Raw genomic sequence first — 23,472 nt, forward strand, 5'->3', positions numbered from 1 at the left:
ACCTCTGACCCATGGATCCATCGTGGTGTAGATCCACCTCAGGAGGGAGGCCCATCCTATCATCCTGTGGGCTTCTTGGGCTGCTTGGTAGCTGGCTATCTGGCAGCTCAGGGTGACTTAATTCGGGGCTTAGAGCAGAGGCTGATATTTAGAGGACGCCAGACCACTGAGACTGCCTTGCAGGCGATAGGAGCGAAAGGTAGTTTTGGCTTGAGGCAGTGCAGGTGAAGGTAAGAAGCCTGTCTTGGACGCCGCTAGTTAGCAAAACCGTTTTGTCTAGTTCTTGACAAAAAGTGGTATCACCCGTATAAGGAAGCGCCTCAAGAGTCTTTTTGGAGCTGGCGTCTGCACGCCAGGAACGCAGCGGAAGGGTCCACCTGGCCGCAATCGTAGAACTTGAAACCTTGGATGTCAGGACTCCCGTATCTATGGCCGCCTCAACAAGGTAGGTACTTGCCTTCTGGATATTTAAGACATGTGCAAGTAACTGCTTGCTGCTGCCTTCGGTTAGTCCCTGTTCCAGTTTCTCTGCCAAATCACCAATGGCTTTAGCTATCCCGGCCGATGCCAAGGCCAGACGAGTGATGGCTCCCGCATGAGAGTAAGCTGATTTGAGGACGTTTTCTAGTTTTCTCTCCATGGGATCCTTGAGGGAAGAGGTATCTGGGATAGATTAGACCAATGACCTAATCAAGCATCCACTGGAGGGGGAGATTCCCATTTGGGCCTTTCTTTAGCTGGAAGAGGATAAGAGGAAGCCATCCGCTTGGTTACCTGTAAACGTCTGGTCAGCTGAGACCAAGCCACCTCCAGAAGGTCCTCCAGTTGAGCAGATGCGGGAAACAGAGTGGACTCCTTCTACTGACACTTAAAAAGTGGAGCCTTGTCCCGAAGATACGGGTCAGTATCTTCGATCTGTAACTCTAACTGTTCTAACTGCCCTCAATAGCGCCTCTACATCAGTCAGGGACATGGATTCCTCAGGAACCGAAGAGGATTGCACATCTGAAGCGGCCGAATCCTGGTCCGAAAGGGATTCCGGCGTAGAGCCTTCCTCCGACAAGGAAGTAGAACTCTCCTGTACCACAGGCCTGCACCGAGACACCCGATCTCTGTCCAGGAGCTGCTTGACAGAGGTTGAGATGTCTGCTAAGCCCTGCACTGACTGCGCAAAAGGTTGCATCCATGGTGGCTTAGCAGTGTAAGGGTAGGCTACAGATGTGCAAGGGGTAGTAACAAGCAATGCAGGTGAAGGAGCAGGCAGGCGGAGTGCAAGAGAGCAAAGCTGACCCAAACTAACAAGTGTGACAGCTATAGAGAAAATATTAAGGAATGGTATACACTATTAATATTTGATAATGCAGTGAGAATGGATTGTTCCTATACAGTGAGTGGCAATAGGACCAAACACACATGCAAGCACACACAAACTCTCAAAACTTTGGGCAATAATACATAACAGTCCGGTTTGAAAATCAGGCAGGAGTGTAGCTAAGGACCAGGCTACTAAGAGCAAGGTACAGGGGAGTAGAGCCCGAAACTCCCTCTATGCAATGCTGGAACAGCAATGTGAGTAAAATGGCTGCCCAGTGTCCTTAACAGAGGAGGGAGGAGTAAGCCTAAGGAATGCATTCAGCCAATGGCTACCAGCTATGCCTACCTCCCCCTCAGGTGTCATCAACCTCAGGGATCTAGATGTCTGTGCCTGAGGCCAACGCCCTGGTGGTTTAGTGGTGGGGTGCAGCGCACTGTTCCTTCCACTGCATCTGCCCCCCGCTGTCTCCCTCCAGCGGGGACATTTTCACTATTGTGGGTCCCCGCAAGCTGCCGAGGGGTTGGAGCGGCGGTACAGGTTGAGTATCCATTATCCAAAATGCTTGGGACCAGAGGTATTTTGGATATCGGATTTTTCCGTATTTTGGAATAATTGCATACCATAATGAGATATCATGGCGATGGGACCCAAGTCTAAGCACAGAATGCATTTATGTTTCATATACACCTTATACACACAGCCTGAAGGTAGTTTTTGCCAATATTTTTTATAACTTTGTGCATTAAACAATGTGTGTGTACATTCACACAATTAATTTATGTTTCACATACACCTTATACACACAGCCTGAAGGTCATTTAATACAATATTTTTAATAACTTTGTGTATTAAACAAAGTTTGTGTACATTGAGCCATCAAAAAACAAAGGTTTCTCTATCTCACTCTCACTCAAAAAAGTCCGTATTTCGGAATATTCCGTATTTCGGAATATTTGGATATGGGATACTCAACCTGTATAGGTGTCCAATGGATGCTGGTACCACTGCTCGAATAGTGAAAAATAGAATTAAAATTACCCGGGGGAGCAGCACCCCTTGAAGTGGTGCTTGCTCCTGCCGGCACCAAAGTAACAACTGGCGGGCCCGGGGGCGGGGTATAGGGGAAACGGAGGACGAGCATGCTGGGAACAAAAAGTTAAGCCTGTGGTGCCTGCTCGCTCCCTCACCACCTATAACAGAACATAAAGTCTCTCCTGTGCTCCCTAGTGGACAACTAGGGAAAATGTCCTGGACCTGAGCCATCTGTCTGGCAGAAAGATGCAGAGTTCCCATTTGCTAGTTAGTCCCTAAAGGCAGCCCTTTAAACTGAAACATTTCTCACCCCCCCTTGTTGGGTGGATTTGGGACATCTCACAGATTTGATTCACCTCACTGTAGATGGAGGAATGTAGATTTTTAGACTTATCTTGAAATTACCTTTCTCCAAGACTATAGTGTGACATGGACAAAGCCATCAAGGAATGCTTAGTCCCTTCTACGAAGCTTCCTTTCTTCTCATTATTGGTCTCATTGTAAACTAAGTGGGTTCATTAGTTAGGATGAGTCAGTTCTGTATCCAGTACACTACCTGCTAGAACTGAATCCCTGCAGTTTTTGTGCCAATACTCCTCCATGTCTGCTGCCACTGTATTGAAAAAAAAAGTCTGTGCTTGTCTAACCTTTAATCTTCGCACAATGGAGGTGTACTTCTTTATAGGGGGTTTTGTGGGTGGGATTATTATTGTGTTCATGAACTGAAAATATGCCGATTAGCAGGAAAATTGTGTCCGAAATAACTTCAGTATTCATAGCTAACACAGAGCTACAGTATAGTATTAAGCTGTGTTCATAATATACAGTGCATTCCTCTTTTACTAGACAGAATCAGGGGTAGAAGGTTTTGAGGTTACAGTTCCTTCTTTTTTTTTTTTTTGTGAAATAATTGTGTGTCTCACATTATACAGTGGCATCTCCTTTACCGGCACCAGCATTTTCCTTTGTCTTCCCTCTTCTGAAAATGGTTCTGATGGAAACATGCAATAACAGTGAAGACATTGAAGAACTTCTAGTGCAAACACTACAGATTATCACTGTCCATTCCCAGCTGAGATCTTCTGGGAGTCAAACTGGATTTATTGATGAGGTTGGTGTGGTATTCACAGCAATTTGCATAACTCACACTGGGTTAAATTGGATTCATCTAACTGTTATATTATATCTTTAGAATGGTCCGGAGTTGCTGCCTCGCACAGATATGCTGCTATTGTTAACTAGGGTAATTGGAACATCCACCCCAAGATTGCAAGTGAGTTTGTATGGTGATTTCTTGTTTCAGGACAGTTTGTTTATGTTATTAATATTGTACTACTATTTTTTTGTTTTGGTTTTTAGACCGTTTTAGACCAAGACAGTGTCATTAGACTATATTTCTGTTATTCCTCAGGTCCTGGCCTCTAATGCTCTCACATCACTGTGCACAAGTAGTGGAGGAGGAAAAGGATGTACATATGCAGAACAGGAGGAAATTGATGTTTTACTTCAAGCATTACAGTCATCCTGCTCAAATGTGCGAGATGCTGCTCTGCTGGTAAGAACTAGTTGAACCCCAGTTTTGCCCCCCTGTAAAATTAGTCTATTGTCAGATAAATCTCTAATTTTACCTGAAATGTATTTGTTAATTTCATGATCCACACATTCACAGTCCTGTTATATTTTTTTTCATATACTGGAACAACTTCTCTTCTGTTCTTTTAGGGACTAATGGAACTTACAATGGTATTGCCAACACCAGACACAGATGATAAGAATGGACTGGCCTTGTTGCACAGACTATGGGTGGTGAAATTTGATGTTGAGGCTGAAATAAAAGCACAAGCTGAGAGGTGAGGCACCTGGAACACTGATGACTGTTGTCACGTAGGCCGCTCACCGCGACCGTGTTTACTGTACTGCATTACAAAGGGGTTCAGCACTTAATCTTGCCTTCACCTTTTCACTCTGGTACAGGTTACCAGAATCACCCCAAACAGTTTCCTTACACACCTATTATCTGCTACCACCTATGGTATAAAGGAAGATATGACCCCACAACACTGTAAAGGGGGGTACTCACGGGAGAGATGTGTGCTGAGCGATCTTAACACAGACCGCTCAGCACACATCTCTCACCCCGCTCAGCACAGCGCAATGTGCTGAGCGAGGGGGAAAGCCGACGGGTTGCCGCTCACATCACACAACGGTGAAGTGAGCGACCCGCTAGATTGAGCCTGCATGCAGGCTCAATCTAGCACCGGCGATAGCGATGCGCGGGGCCGAGCATCGCTATCGCTGGAGGGCATACACACGGCAGATCCGTGCTTAAAATCTAAGCAATCTAGCAAGATTGCTTAGATTTTAAGCACGGATCTCTCCGTGTGTACCCCCCTTAACACAAATGAAGCCACTGACACGGACTTTGCCCCCTGTTAGTTATGGATTATCAATGGATTACACCAGCAACTAAAGGGTTAATATATCAACCCACTATGCTTCTGGTTAGGTAATGATTAAAACACCAGCATTTAATAATTTAAAGTCTTCTAAGGATACAAGATTTTTAAAATATTATATTTATTAAACAAATTACAGGGCAATACATGTAATACAATATATATATATATACTAAATGACACATAGGGGGGAATTAAAATGTTTGAAAAGTTGGTTGGGTGTCTGACTTTTCCTGTCTATTAGATAGGAAAAAATAGACACCCAACTGACTTTTCAAACAATTGAATATCCCCCATAAAGTGCAAATACAGTCATAAAAAATAGGGTTAAGAATCTCAACAATATAACACTTACATAGCTCATATAAACTTACATAGATCATATAGGGGGAGAGATAACATATGATCCAATCAGCACCTAATTGCCATGTTACATGCTGTGTTTGAGAAATGACAGTAGCTGATTTGTACTTTATCTCAATTTTATCACTCTCCAAAACGTAGTACATGTGCCCCCATAGCCTGTTGCCTGAGACAAGGCAGAATAGGATAAGATACACTACAATAGTAGGAATGGTGCTGCATGGCGTGCCAGCTTGTGACTATTCGCAGCAGGTGATCCCTCCATTAATTCCTGAAGCGATCGCCGGCTGCGACAAATTGCAGCCTGGCACGCCATGCATGCATACTTAGGGATAATTTACTTCCCAACATTAGCATATACACGGTCTCTCTGAGGGCCATCCACTAAAAAATAATAATATGCTATATATGTATGAGTTTTGGGTTACTCAATCCAACAGAAAAGCTGTCTATTAATATTACTCTTTATTGATTAAGTTCCACAGTGGGGCTAATTCAATTAACGATTGTGGCTATATGTCGCACTTACAGATTTTTTTTCTCAGACCAATAAAGCTGCATGCATAAATATGAGTTCAAGGTGAGATTGGGCCGTAAGGGGAGCAAATTACAGTGTCGTTGCCAATGTTCAAATGCCACTGAAAAGGACAGGTAATTCCAGCCGGATCCAATGCCTTCGCTTCCGTCATCTTCCAGTCTTTCTCTTCCTAGTTTAAAGGGTGAAAGCGCTGCGTAATACCCTGGTAAGGGATTTAAGAACAACATGTCTAAGGCAACCAAGACCTCCAAGACCTGTTATGTTTGTACGAAATGTAACAAGAAGAGCACGCGGGTTGGCAGCTCCGGGGTGTGCGACTCCTGCTTAGACAAGGACACTCCACCTGGGAGCAGTGCTCTGGCTAGATCATGGGACGACAACCTTGCTAATAGAATCTCCAAGGAGATGGCAGAATCGCGCAAGCAGCAATCAGAATGGGCTGCGGGATTCTCAAAGACGATGGAGGAATTTCTCATCAAGTTAACGCCGCCCGCACATGCTGAAACGTGTGTGCACAAGGCTGTTAAAAGAACTCTTCCTATTATACCGGAATCAGAGGAGGAAGAGGGTTTTCTTCTTGATACAGAGGAAGGTGAGTTGATTGAACCTAACCTGGATGCCGATTTTCTAGAGGAGGACACGGCAATCTTAGGTCTGGACTCCTTAATTGACGCGGTAAAGGAGATCCTAAACTTTAAAGTAGAGGAAATACGGGAGCCGGAAGATTTCGATTTGTTCGAATCCCAGAAGCCGCGTTCAGCAATGTTTCCCATTCCTAAATCTCTCCAATCTCAGATGGAGGAGTCTTGGAAACAACCTGACAAACGCTTTCAATTTCCAAAAAGGTTTCAGGTAACTTATCCCCTACCTAAGGGTGTAATGGACAAGTGGGAGACTCCGCCGGTAGTGGATGCTTCCCTAGGAAGGTTGTCAAAGAAGACAATCTTACCAATTCCTAACGTAACTACTTTAAAGTATGCGTCAGACCGTAAGGTTGACACAGCATTAAAGTACATTTTTGTAGCAGCTGGTGCAGCGCAGAGACCTGCGATCGTCTGTGCTTGGATCAACAAGGCCATGGGTGCATGGTCTGGACGTATTGTCCAAGCTATTGAGGAGGAAAATAGCTTAGAAGAGATTACCCAACTGGCGGAACACATTCGAGAATCTGCTTCATACTTGTGTCAAGCCTCTAAGGATATTAGCAGAATAGCATCTCGCATCTCCATATCGGCTAGAAGGATTTTATCACTCAGAGAATGGCAAGGAGACTCTGACACCTAGAAGGCGGTAGAATCCATCCCCTTTGGTGGTGAAATGCTGTTCGGACCGGAGTTAGACAAGTGGATTTTGCAGGCTACAGCGGGGAAGTCCACTTTTCTGCCTACTCCTTATACGAGAACCGCTCCACAAGCTAGGAGAGGTTATTCGGGATCAGCGTTTACTTCGTTTAGATCACAGTCCTTTCGAGCCCGAGGAAGGGGTTTCGGTACACAAGCACGTGGGGGCAGAGGTACAGGCCGCTCACAGACAGCAACCAGAAAGCAGGATAAACCTGCTGACAAGACCGTGGCATGACGGCCTCCCAGCTCACCTGGGGTCCCCCTTGGTGGGCGGCCGTCTGGAAGGTTTTCAGGACATCTGGGCCAAAACCTCACCAGAACTTTGGGTGAATAACTTAATCGCTCAGGGATACAAACTGGAATTTCAACAGAGGCCTCACAGTCCGTTTTTTACCACAGGATTGCCTCAGTGCCCTCAGAAAGCAAGGGCGCTACGGGCAGCAATTCTAAAATTGCTACATGCAGAGGTCATTATTCCGGTCCCCGCCTCTCAGAGAGGAACGGGGTTGTATTCCAGTCTTTTTGTCGTCCCAAAGCCAGACGGGACGGTCAGACCAATACTCAATTTAAAATTTTCAACCAGTTTTTAAGGGTCTACAAATTCAAGATGGAATCAATCCAATTGGTCATTGCAGGCTTAGAACAGGGCGAGTTCATGGTATCCATGGACATAAAGGATGCATATCTGCATATTCCAATCTGGACTCCTCACCAGGCTTACTTAAGGTTCGCACTGGTGGCGGATCACTACCAATTCAGGGCCTTGCCGTTCGGTCTATCATCAGCCCCAAGAATCTTCACGAAGATCATGGCAATCATGGTTGCAGGACTGAGACTGTTGGGGGTCACGATTATACCTTATCTAGACGATTTACTGATCAAGGCACCATCTCAGAAACGACTGCTCAAGGATGTTCAGACATCCCATCAATTTCTTATTCAACATGGGTGGTTTGTCAATTTCCAAAAACCCAACCTCATGCCGTCTCAACGGATTCAATTCCTCGGTCTCATCTTGGACACAGTACTATTACATGTGTTCCTACCAGAGAACAAGGTCCAGGACCTACAGAGATTAGTGGCTCAGGTACTGAGGACGCAAACTGTCTCTCTGCACCTCTGTGTACAACTTCTCGGGAAGATGGTGGCGTCGTTCGAAGCTCTCCAATACGGCAGACTTCATTCCCGACCATTCAAAATAAACCTCATTGCTTAGGGAGCAGGTTCGCACTGGCTTCTCCATCGGAGAATCCGACTTCAACCGCAAGTACGAGTCTCCTTGATATGGTGGTCATTACACAAGAACCTCGCAGCCGGGAAGAGATTCGGCATTTGGGATTGGAGGATCCTGACAACGGACACAAGTCTCAGAGGTTGGGGAGCCGTCCTAGAGGACCATCAGTTTCAGGGACGGTGGACGTTACAGGAGAGCAAACTACCCATAAATATCCTCGAACTAAGAGCAGTTTACAATGCGCTTCTCTTAGCAGAAGATCTAGCCATGAATCAACACGTCAGGATACAGTCGGACAATGTCACGACGACGGCTTACATAAACCGTCAAGGAGGAACAAAGAGCAGGATGGCGTTAAAGAAAGCCACAAAGATCTTGTTGTGGGCAGAAAGACGAAACATCATCCTCTCGCCAGTGTTCATTCCAGGTGTGGAGAGCTGGGAAGCAGATTACCTCAGTCGCCAGGACATGCATCCGGGAGAGTGGTGCCTACATCCACGGATTTTCGACATGGTTGTGAGGAGATGGGGTCTGCCTCAGGTGGACCTAATGGCGTCTCGGCAAAACCATCAGCTGCCCAGATATGTGTCCAGGACACGAGATCCAGCAGCAGAACGAGCGGACGCATTAACGCTTCCTTGGTGTTACAGGAGGGTTTACATATTTCCACTGTTCCCACTCATACCCAGGGTTCTGAAAAGGGTGAAGCGGGAACGAGTGTGGGCAATTCTAATTGCACCAGATTTGCCCGCAGGAGTTGGTACTCAGACCTGCGGGGGTTACTTGCGGAAGATCCTTGGAGGTTACCTCAGAGAGAGGACCTGCTATCTCAGGGACCGTTCCTACACCCAGACCTGAACAGGCTGCGTTTGATGGCGTGGCTATTGAAACCCGGATCTTGAGAAACAGAGGGATACCACGAACGGCCATTCCTACAATGATTGCTGCTAGGAAGCCGGTCACAGCCAGGCACTACTACAGGATTTGGAGACGGTACATGGCTTGGTGTCAGGAACGGGGATGGAATTCAAGGAACTTCCACTTATCCCGACTTCTGCTTTTCCTTCAGGCCGGTCTAGATGGAGGGCTCAGACTGGACTCTCTGAAGGTTCAGATTTCGGCTCTCTCCATCCTTTTTCAGCAGCGGTTAGCATCCTTGCCAGAGATTCAAACCTTTTTACAGGGGGTTCTGAGGATACAACCCCCTTTTCTTCCTCCTACGGCACCATGGGACTTAAATTTGGTGTTCGAATATTTGAAATCACCAACTTTTGAGCCGTTAGCAGGAACAGACCTGAAATATCTATCCTGGAAGGTCACGTTAGTACTTGCCTTGGCTTCGGCTAGGCGGGTATCTGAGTTAGGAGCCTTATCCTGGAAGAGTCCTTTTTTAGTTTTTCATGAGGATAGGGCGGAACTCCGTACAAGAGCAGACTTCCTTCCGCAGGTGGTTTCGGGGTTTCACGTAAACCAGCCAATAGTGGTCCCATCTTTCCAGGGTCTCGCAGATGGTGACATGTCCTTGGATGTTGTCCGAGCTTTACGGGTATACGTACAAGTTACGTCGCCCTTCCGAAAGTCGGACCATTTGTTTGTACTTTATGACTTCCTTCCTAAGGTTGTTTCGGGGTTTCGCGTAACCCAGCCAATTGTGGTACCATAATTCCAGGGTCTCGAAGATAGAGACGTGTCCTTGGATGTTGTCCGAGCAGTACGGATATGCGTACAAGTTACGTCGTCCTTCAGAAAGTCGGACCTTTTGTAATCTTTATGATGGGCCAAAGAAGGGTTGGCCAGCATCTAAGCAGTCTTTGTCTAGATCGATTAGACTTGCCATTCAGCAAGCTTATATTTCCTGTGGCAAACAGGTTCCGGTTCAGACGGGTGCTCCTACTACCCAATCAGTGGGTGCTTCGTGGGCGGCTGCCAGGGGCGCTTCCACTACTCAACTTTGCAGAGCGTCGACGTGGTCTTCAGCCCATACACTGGACGCCCGCCTCGGTGCGGTCAACCTGCTGTGTTCGAAGTTCTTGTTAAAACAGTTCGTGCAAACAGCGTTAGTTATTCGGTTAAGAGTTCTTGGATGCTGTTTGATATGTTGTACGGTTCGGTTCCTCGCCATGTGCTATAGTATCATGTCCTATTCTCTAAGTCAAATTTTTCAAACTGAGGGAGGAGGGATGTGAAGGGGGAGGAGCCGGCTGTGCAGACAATGCTAATTTTAGATTGTGCCACACCTCCGGTTGCAAGCTTCACACCCCCTACTGTATAGGACTCCAGTGTCCCCTAGAGGATTCAGAGAAATGGATTTATCGGTGAGTACCAGAATCCTCTTTTCGCCTTTCCACAGTTCTGTCCTTGCAAGCAGAGTTTGACTTCGGCCTACGGCTTTCCTTTCTTAAGGTGCAGGCCCCAGCACGCTCTGTTTATTTTTAGAGAAAAATTATGGTCATTCCTGCCTTAGAGACTTTCTTTCAGGGGGTACTTTGCAATCAGCCCACCCTTGGGATCTGGTTCTGGTACATCAGGCTCTTCAGTCCCACCACTTTGGAATCTGGAGCTCAAGGAGTTTACCTGGGTAATGGTGTGCTTTTATTTCATTGGTTACCCATTGTGATCTTTCACCATTGCAGTGTGGTGCTGTGCACCAGCGAGGGTTTTCTTTCACTTTAATCAGGAAATCATAGTTCCATCTCTTCCCGTGGACAATCAACAGAATTCTCAATCCTTTGCTTCTTCGGATGTGATACGAGCTCTTCGTATTCTCTTTGACTGGTCCAAGGATTGTCGGTGCTTGGACTCTGTCATGTATGATTATAGCAAATGAGATTGGCCAGCTTCCAAGCAAATGCTAGCCCGGTGGATTAAGGCAGTCATCTGTAGGTCCTACACTTTCTCCAGTCAGTGCAGTAGATGCAATTTACCTACCATATGTTGTTCTGTGCAAAAAAAGTACAGTTTTAGTTTAATTTCATTAAAGTGTATTATAGTTATTTTAATGTGTAAAGGACTGGCAGTCTAGTACATATACCCTGGCACTCAGGGCTCTGTCCCTATCTTTTTCATTCCTTAGTTTTTCCTGTATATGAAGTATTATATAGGAGTATTTCCATGGCTAAGTCTGTAGGAAAGGGAGTGGCAAAATGTGTTTCCTGAACCAGATGTTACTCCAGATTACTTTGTGCTCAGTCTGCGGTGGATGTCTTATGCCTTTGAGATTTGAGGTGATGATCCAGCAGATGCAGGTGGTCTTACAGGGAGCTGAGTAGTTTCAACAATCTGGTAAGCAGATGCCAGTTCTTGCAATGAAGGGAAATCCAGTTGGGAATTGCCATGACTTCCATAAATCCTCAATTTTAATACAACAGGTAGTTATTTTAGATTTATTTTTAAAATACCTTTAGAGTAAAGCTTGTCTGTTAGCAAGCAAGGAAGAAATTGCTCCTCCAACTTTTTTATGTCTTCATCGTATACTGCACATAGAATTTGATTATTCCTTATCCTTTTTTTCTTCTGGTTACATTGTGGCTTAGTGAGGAGACATCATAACTTTCTTTGTTTTACTTTAGGTCTTTGTGTTGCTCAAGAGTGAGGAGATATCATAACTTTCTTTGTTTTACTTTAGGTCTTTGTGTTGTTGAAGCTTTTTAATTACATGGGACTAAGTGCACCTAGAAATTAACTTCTCAGGTGCAACAGATATGTACACATCCTGTCCCACCAAAGCCGAGTACACACTACCGGGCTGTTTAGCCGATAATTGGCTGATCGGTCCGAATTGTATAGCATGTATGTAGGATCGTTAAACGCTCCAAACACTCCTGCAATGGTCAGGTTGGGAGGACGATATAGTGTGTGATGCACGCACTAGATCATTCCTGACCTCCCATTTCTGTTGTGGAGATCAACAGAAAGTACACTCTGAGCAAAAAATTGCACAGTGTGTATGGGTGCACACTGATTGGCCCAGTAATTTGGAAGTGTGTACATAGTTTAAGACCTGATCTCCAACAGCTCTGAGCTGGGATAAAGTTTGTGTCTTTTGGGGCAGTGCACCCCTTCCTTCAACATGGAGCAACCCTGAAAAAGCATTATCTAATATCAATAATTTTGCTCCCATACAATAAATGTTTATTTTGCTTGGCAGTACCAATGTGCCTACTCCATCCTTGGAGAAATGCGTTCAGTCTGCCTAGCTCCTCCAGTTGGCAAGTACAGGCTTTTGTTCTTCTGCACTCCCACACAGAAACGTAGATGCAGCTGAGCAGCACGCCACCACCGATCTTGCACTACACCATAGACATTGTGCTCTTTGTAAATGTGCCAGGTCTCTCTCTTTGTCTACAGAGAAATGTATTGAAAAGTACACTTACATTTGTTGTCTCCTCAGTGAATGCATTCTTTTCACTCTGTTGTGTTGGTCTTTTTTTTGTTTTTCTACAGATTTTGGGAATCACTTGACCTGAAACTGCAACCAGACATCTGTTCCTTGCTCATTAAAGATGTTATTTATCATGAAGAAGCAATAAGACATGCCGGAGCTGAGGCACTTTCTCACGCCGTTTCAGAATATCGGAATCAAGCCACTGAGGTCATGAAGAAATTAGTTGAGCTGTATCATGAAAAACTCTATGTAAGTTGTGAGGGCAGAAAGCTTATTGAGGTTAGCCACGTGTGGTTAGATAGATATTCAAGATACCAGTGGTAACATCACATAGCCTCCATACTCCCTTCCAGTACTGCTGATATAAAGCACTGTGTCCTTTTTTGTAAAAAAAAAAAAAGTTCTATATATATATATAACTATTATTATTATTAGTATTATTATTATTTATTAACAAAATGTTGTATTGTTTTTAGAGACCACCGCCTGTTCTTGATGCTTTGGGACGCGTCATTTCGGAGTCTCCACCTGACCAGTTTGAAGCAAGGTAGTAAGCCTTAGTACATTGCAAGGTTCATTAAATTTATGCTTTGCAAATATTCAAAAGCTTCTAACAACTGATTGGCATTGCCTTTTTTCCTTACTGACCGATAGCTGAATGTATTATCTACTTTTGTGCTATTTTGCTCATGTTATTAGAAAATCTCTACATTTGATTGACTGCACATTTTATTCCAAACCTTTTTCTTTTATCTAAGGTGTGGGGTAGCCCTGGCACTGAACCAGCTGGCTCAGTATCTGGACAGTTCTCAAGTTAAACCACTCTTCCAGTTCTTTGTTCCTGATGCCCTTAATGATCGGCATGCTGATGTCAGGAAATGTATGCTGGACGCTGCTTTGTCTGCACTCAACACACATGGAAAGGTTAGACAGGTTTTCAGACTAGAGTAAGCGCATTTGTATGCTGATGTACAGTTTGTGAAAAGGGATACGTACGATTTACCGGTAGACGGGATGCCGGCTGTCATGATCCCGACAGCGGGATCCAGTCCGTCAGAATGCCGGCAGCGGGACGAGCGCTAGAAAGCCTCTTGCATGCTCGCTGCACTCGCTAGGTTATATTCTCCCTCTATGGGTGTCGTGGACCCCCGAAGAGGGAGAAAAGCCTGTGTCGCCGGTATTTCACCGCATGTCTGGATTCCGTACCGGTATTGTGACTGCCAGGATCCTGACTGGCGGTATTTTAACCGCTTCCTGGTGCTCTGTGTGGCTTTAGTCTCAGAACAGTATCGTTAACATAATTATTCCTTGGCTGCTGGTTCTAAACAATGTTCTTATTGCCTTACAGGATAGCGTTGGCTCTTTATTGCCAGTATTTGAAGATTTCTTGAAGAATGCCCCAAACGATGCTAATTATGATGCTGTTAGACAAAGTGTTGTCATTCTTATGGGCTCATTGGCAAAACACTTGGACAAAAGTGATCCTAAAGTTAAACCGATTGTTGCCAAACTAATAGCAGCACTCTCTACTCCATCGCAACAGGTATTCCATCATAACCCAGCTGTACCTGCAGATGTATGAACTGTGTACTTGCTTTAATTATATATTTCATGCCTTCTTACTGTCCTGCTCTTTCAAAGGTACAAGAATCTGTGGCTGGCTGCCTGCCTCCTTTGGTGCCTGCTATTAAGGATGATGCTGGTGGTATGATCCAGAAATTAATGGCTCTTCTTCTAGAGTCCGATAAATATGCAGAGCGTAAAGGTGCTGCCTATGGACTTGCAGGACTAGTGAAGGGATTAGGAATTCTTTCCCTGAAACAGCAAGAAATGATGACCACACTAACTGACGCTATTCAAGATAAAAAGAATTTCCGACGTAGGGAGGGTAAGAAACAATGCCCCAAATATTGTAATAAGTCTAAATGTAGAGTGAGTGTACAATTATGAGTGTATTTTACTTCTAGGAGCTCTGTTTGCCTTTGAGATGCTCTGTAATATGCTTGGGAAGTTATTCGAACCCTACGTGGTTCACGTGTTACCTCATCTCTTGTTGTGCTTTGGTGACGGGAACCAGTATGTACGTGAGGTAAGTGCTGTCCTTACATGAACACGTAATATATAGTCTGAGTGAATTTATTCTTGAATATTGCTTCATTTCATTATTTTAGGCTGCAGATGAATGTGCCAAGGCAGTGATGAGTAATCTCAGTGCCCACGGTGTAAAGCTTGTATTGCCGTCACTTCTAGTGGCTCTTGAGGAAGAATCATGGAGAACCAAAGCTGGTAATAATTCATAAGTCATTGTCTGCTAGTTGTGATGGGGCCAATTCCTGTGGGATTTCCACAGCCATCTGCTACATTGAATGTTATGTTATTTCTCTGTCCTCCATCTGGGGGACGCTGCGCCGTTACTTGTGGGTTAGAGGTGTGTGGTAGTGGAGATTGGCACAGAACTATCAAAAGCTGACTCCTCCCCCCTCTAACCCCTCCCATCTCCTTCCTGCTCAGCCCTGATCAGTTTTAGTTTTGTGCCTGTGGAGTACAGACACAGTTTTGATTTCTCTTTAGGAATTTTTTTTTTTTTATTATTTCTTCTTTCACAAATACCTAGTCCCTGTTTACAGGTGACAGGTATAACAGTGGAAGGGGTTAGTATCCCATTCCAGACTGCTGCAGGGAGGCCACTATACCTTCGGTCACTGGGGCCTTCAGAGAGAGAAAGAGAGAAGACAGCAGCATCAGGTACTGGACAGCCACAATCTGTCATTGACAGTATTGGGCTGTCCCTATTTCCTATTATTAATGTCCCTATTTCCTATTATTAATGGTGAATTTATTGGGACTACCAAACTCCTCCTCCCCTCCCTCCCCCCCCCCCCCCCGAGCGCGCGATCACCCACAGACAGCACGGAGGCTGATCTGGGGTGAAATGTGAGGTGGAGGACTGTGTTAGGTCCGGGAGGGTGTTATTCACTCCCTGGACCGTTACTTGGCTGCCGTGACAACCGCTCTGTGTAGCGGCGCACGGGAGCCGAACTTCCGGTTTTTGACGAGATGAGAATGACGTCAGGCGGGCAGAGCCGTCTTCCCGCTCAGCTCTGCCCGCGCGCGCGCACGGCTGGTCACGGCGCCATCTTCTCTGCCTGCACACAGGGGACGCTGTGCTACGGAGGAGGATTACATACACAGGGGGATAAAAACCGCAAGTATAAAAGGGGGGGAGGGGGATCACAGTGTCTCCTCTAGTCTGGTGGCTAGAGCAGCATATTAACAAAGAGCAAGTCTAGTGGGTTGAATCTCAGATATTTTTTAACACAACTTGGGGGACATAGTTCACCAGAGTAAAGATGACCAGCAAGCCAGAGAAACCTACTAAGGGAAAAACAACCTCAGTGGTTTATTTCTCATGTTCACAATGTGGCACAAAGCTGGCTAAGGGGAGTGCTGACGCAGGGACCCTCTGTACATCATGCTCTGGTGCACCAGCGGCAGATCAGCAGGGCAGATCCACAGATCAGTCAATGCCCCCTTGGGTCAAGGCCATGGTGGACGCAATTTCAGATTTGCGTCAGTCAAGGTCGGAAGCAGCTTTGGCCCAGACTCAGGTGGAACCGCTGTGGGCCCAGAATATGGGAAAATGTCTCACTGATTTGACTCAGTCTGTAAATAAATTTGTAAGTTCGGCCAGTAGTTCGGCGGCTTCTAAGCGAACGCAGCCGTTACCCGCTATTGCATTTCCAGGAGAGGAGTTGGATACTCTGACATCTCCATTGGAAGAAGGGGAGGTAGATCCTGAAGGGGACGAAAATTCGGCTTGGGAAGATGAGGATTTATCTACTAATTCAGGTGTTAGGCTACTAATAGAAGCCATTCGTCAGACCCTTAATATTCAGGATGAGGCAGTAGCCGAGACTTCTTCCTCTTTCTTTAAACGACAGAAGAGACAGGTTACTGCGTTCCCTTCTTACTCGCACTTTGCGGATATTTTAAAAGAACCCTGGCTAAAACCGGATTCCCGTTTCCAGGCGCCTAAAAAGTTAAAGTTTCTATATCCTTTTACAGAAGAGGATACAACAATTTGGGAAACCGCCCCAAAGGTAGACGCCCCTATTTCGCATTTAGCAAAAGCTACGGTTATTCCGTCAGTACAGTCTGCGACTTTAAAAGACTCTACCGATAGGAAGATAGAAGCATTACTAAAATCTATGTTTTCCTTATCAGGTGTTTCTCTCCGTCCAGTTCTGGCGAGTGCCTGGGTGCTTAAAGCCGTTGATGAGTGGCTTGCACAGGTTGTATCTGGGATGCAGTCAGACGATCCGTCGGAGGCCATTCAATTAGCAGAACAGATTTCTGAGGCCCTTACTTACGTGGGTGAAGCATTATTGGATTCGGTGGCGCTACAGTCCCGTGTTTCTGCCTTAACAGTATCCGCAAGACGATCTCTTTGGCTTAGGGTTTGGAATGCTGATTCGGACTCAAAGCAGACCTTGACGGCAGTCCCTTTTGAAGGCGAATTTCTTTTTGGATCAGAGTTAAAGAAAATTATTTCAGATACTACGGGGGGAAAGAGCCCTTTCCTTCCGTCTGCTCCAAACAAACCAAAGCCTACAAGATTTCGGTCCTTTCGTACGCAGGGCAGAGGTAATTTCCAGTCCTTTCGACCCTTCTCCAGATTTCCACGAAGGGGATCATTCAGAGGTAGAGGAGCTCAGGCTACTCGCAGACCGTCCAGTAAGCCTGCCGACAAGCCTGAGGCATGACGCTTCGGGCCCTCTGGAGGGATCAATACAGGTTGGGGCTCGTTTACTTCACTTCAGGGAAGTGTGGCTCCTATCGAAACCGAATCGGTGGGTAATAGGGGTCATTTCCAGAGGATATATGTTGGATTTCGAAGAAGCAGTCCCAGCCCGACTAATTGTGACGCCTCTCCCAGACGACCCCTCCAGACGTCAGGCTCTCCTTCAGGCAACAGCAAAACTATTACAAAATGGAGTAATCCTTCCGGTCCCAGCTCCTCAGAGAGGTCGGGGCTTTTACTCGGGTCTTTTTCTCGTAGACAAGCCGGACGGTTCGTTTCGACCCATTCTAAATCTAAAAGCCCTCAATCCGTACCTTTCATCCCAGAAATTCAGGATGGAATCCATTCGCTCCATTATCGCAGCCATGGAGCCAGGGGAATATTTGGCTTCAATAGATATAAAGGACGCATACCTACATGTTCCAATTTGGACAGGACATCAATCACTTCTGAGATTTGCAGTAGGTCCGTGGCATTTTCAGTTTCGGGCCCTTCCCTTTGGTCTTTCTACGGCTCCCCGGGTGTTTACGAAGGTCCTGGGTCATGTCGTCGCAGTTCTCCGTTGCAAAGGGGTCAACATCACTCCATACTTGGACGACCTGTTGATCAAGGCCCCGTCACCGGAGATTCTCACTCAGAACCTGCGTCTAACGATAGAGACTCTACAGTCTTTCGGGTGGATAATCAATTTTCCAAAGTCATCTCTACTCCCGTCACAGAAAATGGTTTTTCTGGGTCTTCTATTCGACACCAACAGCCAGAAGGTGTTTCTTCCTACAGACAAGATTCAGGACTTACAAGCCAGAATCAGAACCTTGTTAAAATTGCCGGCAGTATCAGTCCTCAGATGCATGCAGGTACTGGGCAAGATGGTAGCCTCATTCGAGGCAGTTCCATACGCCAGATTCCACGCCCGACCTCTTCAAGCTCAGATTCTCCACTGTTGGACTCGGACGGATTCGCGCCTCGAACTGCAGTTGATACGCTTGTCGATAAGAACTCGTCAGTCGCTCTACTGGTGGCTTCACAGTCACAATCTGAGGAAGGGTGCGCCGTTCACGGTCTGGTCTTGGATGATGGTAACCACGGACGCAAGCCTCAGCGGTTGGGGAGCAGTGTTCCAGACTCATCATTTACAGGGGCGCTGGAGCAATCAAGAGTCAAAACTACAAATCAACATTCTGGAATTGAGAGCGATCCGGTATGCTCTCATTCGGATTCAGACCATGGTGCAGGGCCATCCAGTTCGGGTGCAATCCGACAATGCCACGGCAGTGGCTTACATCAACAAACAGGGAGGAACTCGCAGCTGGTCCGCAATGAGAGAGGTTGCTCAGATTCTCACGTGGGCGGAGCGTTGGATTCCCGTGATTTCAGCCATTCACATTCCGGGAGTCGAAAACTGGGAAGCAGACTTTTTGAGTCGTCACACGATTCATCCGGGAGAGTGGGAACTTCACCAGGAAGTGTTTCTTTCTCTAGTGGATCGCTGGGGAGTGCCAGAATTAGACCTGATGGCGTCACGGCTCAACAAAAAACTTCCGGTTTACGGATCAAGAACTCAGGATCCTCAAGCATTTCTGATCGATGCACTAACAGCTCCGTGGCAATTTCAGCTGGGTTACGTGTTCCCACCAATTCCACTGCTCCCACGTCTACTCCAACGCATTCGGCGAGAAGGCCTTGCAATAATTCTGGTGGCTCCGGATTGGCCACGCCGACAGTGGTACACTCTTCTAAACAGCATGGTCGTCGGAGACCCCTTTCGCCTCCCTCTGCGACCAGATCTTCTGCTTCAGGGACCTTGTCGCCACCCAGATTTAAATCGGCTGGCTTTGACGGCTTGGTTCTTGAATCCAACATTCTGAAGGCAAAGGGCCTTTCTCGTGCGGTTGTTCAGACAATGATTCGGGCTAGAAAGCCGGTGACTTCTGGCATTTACCATAGAGTATGGCGTATTTACATTGCTTGGTGCGAGAAAAGGAACTTGACTCCGCATTTGTTTAGACTTCCTCGCCTGCTCTCCTTTCTCCAGGAGGGTCTTGACAAGGGTTTAAAACTTTCTTCCCTGAAGGGTCAGGTTTCGGCCTTGTCGGTCCTTTTTCAAAAGAAATTAGCAATCATTCCAGAGGTTCAAACATTCCTGCAGGGAGTACTTCGAATTCAACCACCTTTTGTTCCTCCGATTCCTCCCTGGGATTTAAACTTGGTACTTAAGGCTCTTCAAAAGTCTCCATTTGAACCTCTAGAATCTGTGGAACTACGTTATCTAACACAAAAAGTTGTTTTTCTGTTGGCAATTGCCTCAGCTAGACGAGTGTCTGAGTTGGCGGCTCTTTCTTGCAGGCCACCCTTGTTAGTGTTTCATGAAAATCGGGTGGTGCTGCGGACAAAGCCTTCATTTCTTCCAAAGGTTGTTTCAGCATTCCATTTAAATCAGGACATCGTTCTTCCAGCTTTTAATCCGTCATCTTCTCAGGGGGAGGATTCCCATTTGGCTCTCTTGGATGTTGTTCGGGCCTTACGTATTTATTTGTCTCGCACGGAGGCTTTCCGTCGTACGGATTCCTTGCTGGTATTGATTGATGCTCCCAAACGAGGTTGGCCTGCCTCTAAGAACACTGTGGCCCGTTGGATAACTTCGGCCATCAGACAGGCTTACGTGTCCTCAAGCGTTTCGGTTCCTGACTCAATTAAGGCTCATTCGACTAGAGCAGTTGGAGCGTCTTGGGCTGTTCGCGGTGGTGCATCTGTTGAGCAACTATGCAGGGCGGCGACCTGGTCGTCAGTCCATACGTTCACAAAGTTTTACCGGTTTCATACTTTTAGTTTGGAGACTGCCTCTGTTGGGCGTCGTATTTTACAGACGGCTATGCCGTCAACGTCTCCCTCCTCTCATTAGCTTGCTTTGGGAAATCCCACAAGTAACGGCGCAGCGTCCCCCAGATGGAGGACAGAGAAATGGGGATTTTTGTTTACTTACCGTAAAATCTCTTTCTCTGAGTCCATCTGGGGGACGCTGCGATCCCTCCCATAGTTTGTCTGGTTTAATTGGTTAATTTTTTATTCTGGTCTATCTCCTTTGGCTTGGCTAAACGTTAACTGATCAGGGCTGAGCAGGAAGGAGATGGGAGGGGTTAGAGGGGGGAGGAGTCAGCTTTTGATAGTTCTGTGCCAATCTCCACTACCACACACCTCTAACCCACAAGTAACGGCGCAGCGTCCCCCAGATGGACTCAGAGAAAGAGATTTTACGGTAAGTAAACAAAAATCCCCATTTTTATATGTCAAATTTGTGAATCACTGATGTATCAGCTATGGAGTCCTGATGATTATTTGGTTTTGCATTATTTTTCTATTATTGTTTGTTTTAAGGATCTGTGGAATTGTTGGGAGCTATGGCTTATTGTGCTCCAAAACAGCTGTCATCTTGTCTTCCAAATATTGTGCCCAAACTCACTGAAGTGCTAACAGACTCCCATGTAAAGGTGCAGAAAGCTGGTCAACAAGCATTGCGTCAGATTGGCTCGGTAATTCGCAATCCAGAGATCCTGGGTGAGTGCAAGCCATTTTTTCAGTATGTAAATCTATTTGTCACATGTGAAAAGTTGTATATATGTCCAAGTTCTATATTGAATTTATGTGTGCTCTTTTTAGCGATTTGTCCGGTACTGCTAGATGCACTTACAGATCCCTCGAGAATGACCCAGATGTGCCTACAAACACTACTGGACACAAAGTTTGTGCATTTTATTGATGCTCCATCTTTAGCCTTGATTATGCCCATTGTACAGAGGGCATTCCAAGACCGATCTACAGACACTAGAAAAATGGCAGCACAGATTATTGGAAATATGTACTCCCTGACGGACCAGAAGGTAACGGCTTTGTTTATGTCTATAATATTGAAATAATTTTAAAAGTGCGTACTTGTGGTTCCCCATACATTCAATGGCAGAAGGATGACTTTGGACACTTAAGTGTACTGGCAAAAGATGAAGCTACTGTACTCCCCCTTTGTACACCAATTGGATGTCAGGGGATGTAGCCATCTTTTAACAAAGTCTAAAGGACAGAAGTGCCTAATGCAACTGTTTCGATAATGTCCCTTGCAGTATCACCCAAGATGAATCCGTACATTATCATGGACAGGAAATGTGCCCCATAATAAACCTGGTAAATTATCAGAGTATTCCACCTGGATATGGTCAGTTTTGATGAACTCGTAGAAAAGCCCTTTTTCAGAAATATATTAGCATCACAAAAGTAGATGTAGAGCTTCCAACCCCTGTGGTAATGCTTGGATGTAACAAACGTCCTATACCTGAGAATGATCTTGAATCACACAGCTTTAAGAATCATAGGTGGTCATTCCGAGTTGTTCGCTCGGTAATTTTCTTCGCATCGCAGCGATTTTCCGCTAATTGCGCAATGTTCGCACTGCGACTGCGCCAAGTAAATTTGCTATGCAGTTAGGAATTTTACTCACGCCATTACGAGGTTTTTTCTTCGTTCTGGTGATCGTAATGTGATTGACAGGAAGTGGGTGTTTCTGGGCGGAAACTGGCCGCTTTATGGGAGTGTGTGAAAAAACGCTGCAGTTTCTGGGAAAAACGCGGGAGTGGCTGGAGAAACGGGGGAGTGTCTGGGCAAACGCTGGGTGTGTTTGTGACGTCAAACCAGGAACGAAACTGACTGAACTGATCGCAGTTGCCGAGTAAGTGTGGAGATACTCAGAAACTGCTAAGAAGTGTCTATTCGCAATTCTGCTAATCTTTCGTTCGCAATTTTACTATGCTAAGATTCACTCCCAGTAGGCGGCGGCTTAGCGTGTGCAAAGCTGCTAAAAGCAGCTTGCGGGCGAACAACTCGGAATGAGGGCCATTGTTTCAACATCTGCTAAGCCGGCAGAGGTAAACTCAGGTGAAAGAAGTTGTCCTGCATAAGCAGATCTGATTGAAGAAACAGGTGTCATGCAGGGCCATTTTCCATGCTTAGAATATCTATACACAAGACCTTCTGAGCCAGTTCTGTAGTACCTGATTCGTCCAAATACCCTTACCTTCTTGAGCACCTGCAGAAGCATCGCTAATGAAGGGAACAGGTATATCAGATGAAAATTCTAAAGAAAAGACATTGCGTCTTCCAGAAAAGCCTGCTATTCCTTAGTCCTGGAGCAGAACCAATCCGTTCAACCAAGATACCATCATGTCAGCATTTGGTTGCCCCCACCTGTCCACAATCTGGCGGAAGACATCTGGATGAAGAAAGGTTTAGGAAATCTGCTTGTCTGGTTTCTACCCCTGAAATGAAACAGTTTGCTCCATCAACTGCATGACCTTGCTGGTCTCTCTTACTCTTGTTGCTACCTTCTTGTGATTTAGTTATTTTAGTTAAGCCATGACTGTGTTATTATCCATATCGATTTGATGTTCCTTCTCGAATGGAAGAGAAGTTAAAGATTCTGTAGCCCTTATAAGACCAGGAACCGTGTATCAGCTCTTGTGCACACTTGCAAAATTGGCCACCCATAGGATGCGGAACCATTCTGTCTTTCTTTCCTCTAATACCCCTTTTATACCAAAGTCCTGGGGCCGACCCGGGATTTGGAACACAGTTCCAATCCAGGTCAGACATGGGACAGTTGTTGTTTTCACTGCAGCTCTGACCCGTCCTAGTCCCGGGTAGGTACTGTTTACACTGCACACAGGTGCAGTCTGTCTTCTCCAAGCACTGGCAGATGACATCCTCAAACGCTGGAAAATCCAGTCTTCCATACCGCCCAACATTGTAGCTGTGCAGATCAGGACCACGGGGCTGTAGCCTCTGTCACATTTGGCCAAACCCCCTCATTGATGGCGTTTTTGGGGGCGTGACTGCATGGGTTAGATAAATTCCTATTGGATAAGGATATCCAGGGGTATGGTGCATAGTCATGCATTACAGTTACTATAAATAGGGATAAAATGCAATGGCTGACAGCAGCATCAGTCAGAAATTTTAGTC

At 45.9% G+C, this 23,472-nt stretch overlaps 1 protein-coding gene across 2 annotated transcripts in view; it reads left to right on the forward strand.

The window, feature by feature from the left end:
- The window catches only part of GCN1 (GCN1 activator of EIF2AK4), a 194,420-nt gene that overhangs the window by 121,134 nt on the left and 49,814 nt on the right, over window positions 1–23,472 (forward strand). For both annotated transcript variants that reach the window (XM_063913142.1, XM_063913143.1), the window contains exons 26-38: window positions 3,280–3,458; window positions 3,540–3,620; window positions 3,759–3,902; window positions 4,070–4,197; window positions 12,725–12,914; window positions 13,142–13,212; window positions 13,424–13,589; window positions 14,014–14,208; window positions 14,307–14,553; window positions 14,633–14,754; window positions 14,837–14,951; window positions 20,842–21,021; window positions 21,124–21,344. In XM_063913142.1, the coding sequence (XP_063769212.1) occupies window positions 3,280–3,458; window positions 3,540–3,620; window positions 3,759–3,902; window positions 4,070–4,197; window positions 12,725–12,914; window positions 13,142–13,212; window positions 13,424–13,589; window positions 14,014–14,208; window positions 14,307–14,553; window positions 14,633–14,754; window positions 14,837–14,951; window positions 20,842–21,021; window positions 21,124–21,344 (2,039 nt within the window). The remainder of the gene's footprint in view (window positions 1–3,279; window positions 3,459–3,539; window positions 3,621–3,758; window positions 3,903–4,069; window positions 4,198–12,724; window positions 12,915–13,141; window positions 13,213–13,423; window positions 13,590–14,013; window positions 14,209–14,306; window positions 14,554–14,632; window positions 14,755–14,836; window positions 14,952–20,841; window positions 21,022–21,123; window positions 21,345–23,472) is intronic.

The sequence above is a fragment of the Pseudophryne corroboree genome, chromosome 1 (assembly GCF_028390025.1).
Source record: "Pseudophryne corroboree isolate aPseCor3 chromosome 1, aPseCor3.hap2, whole genome shotgun sequence".
Classification (NCBI taxonomy): Eukaryota; Metazoa; Chordata; class Amphibia; order Anura; family Myobatrachidae; genus Pseudophryne; species Pseudophryne corroboree.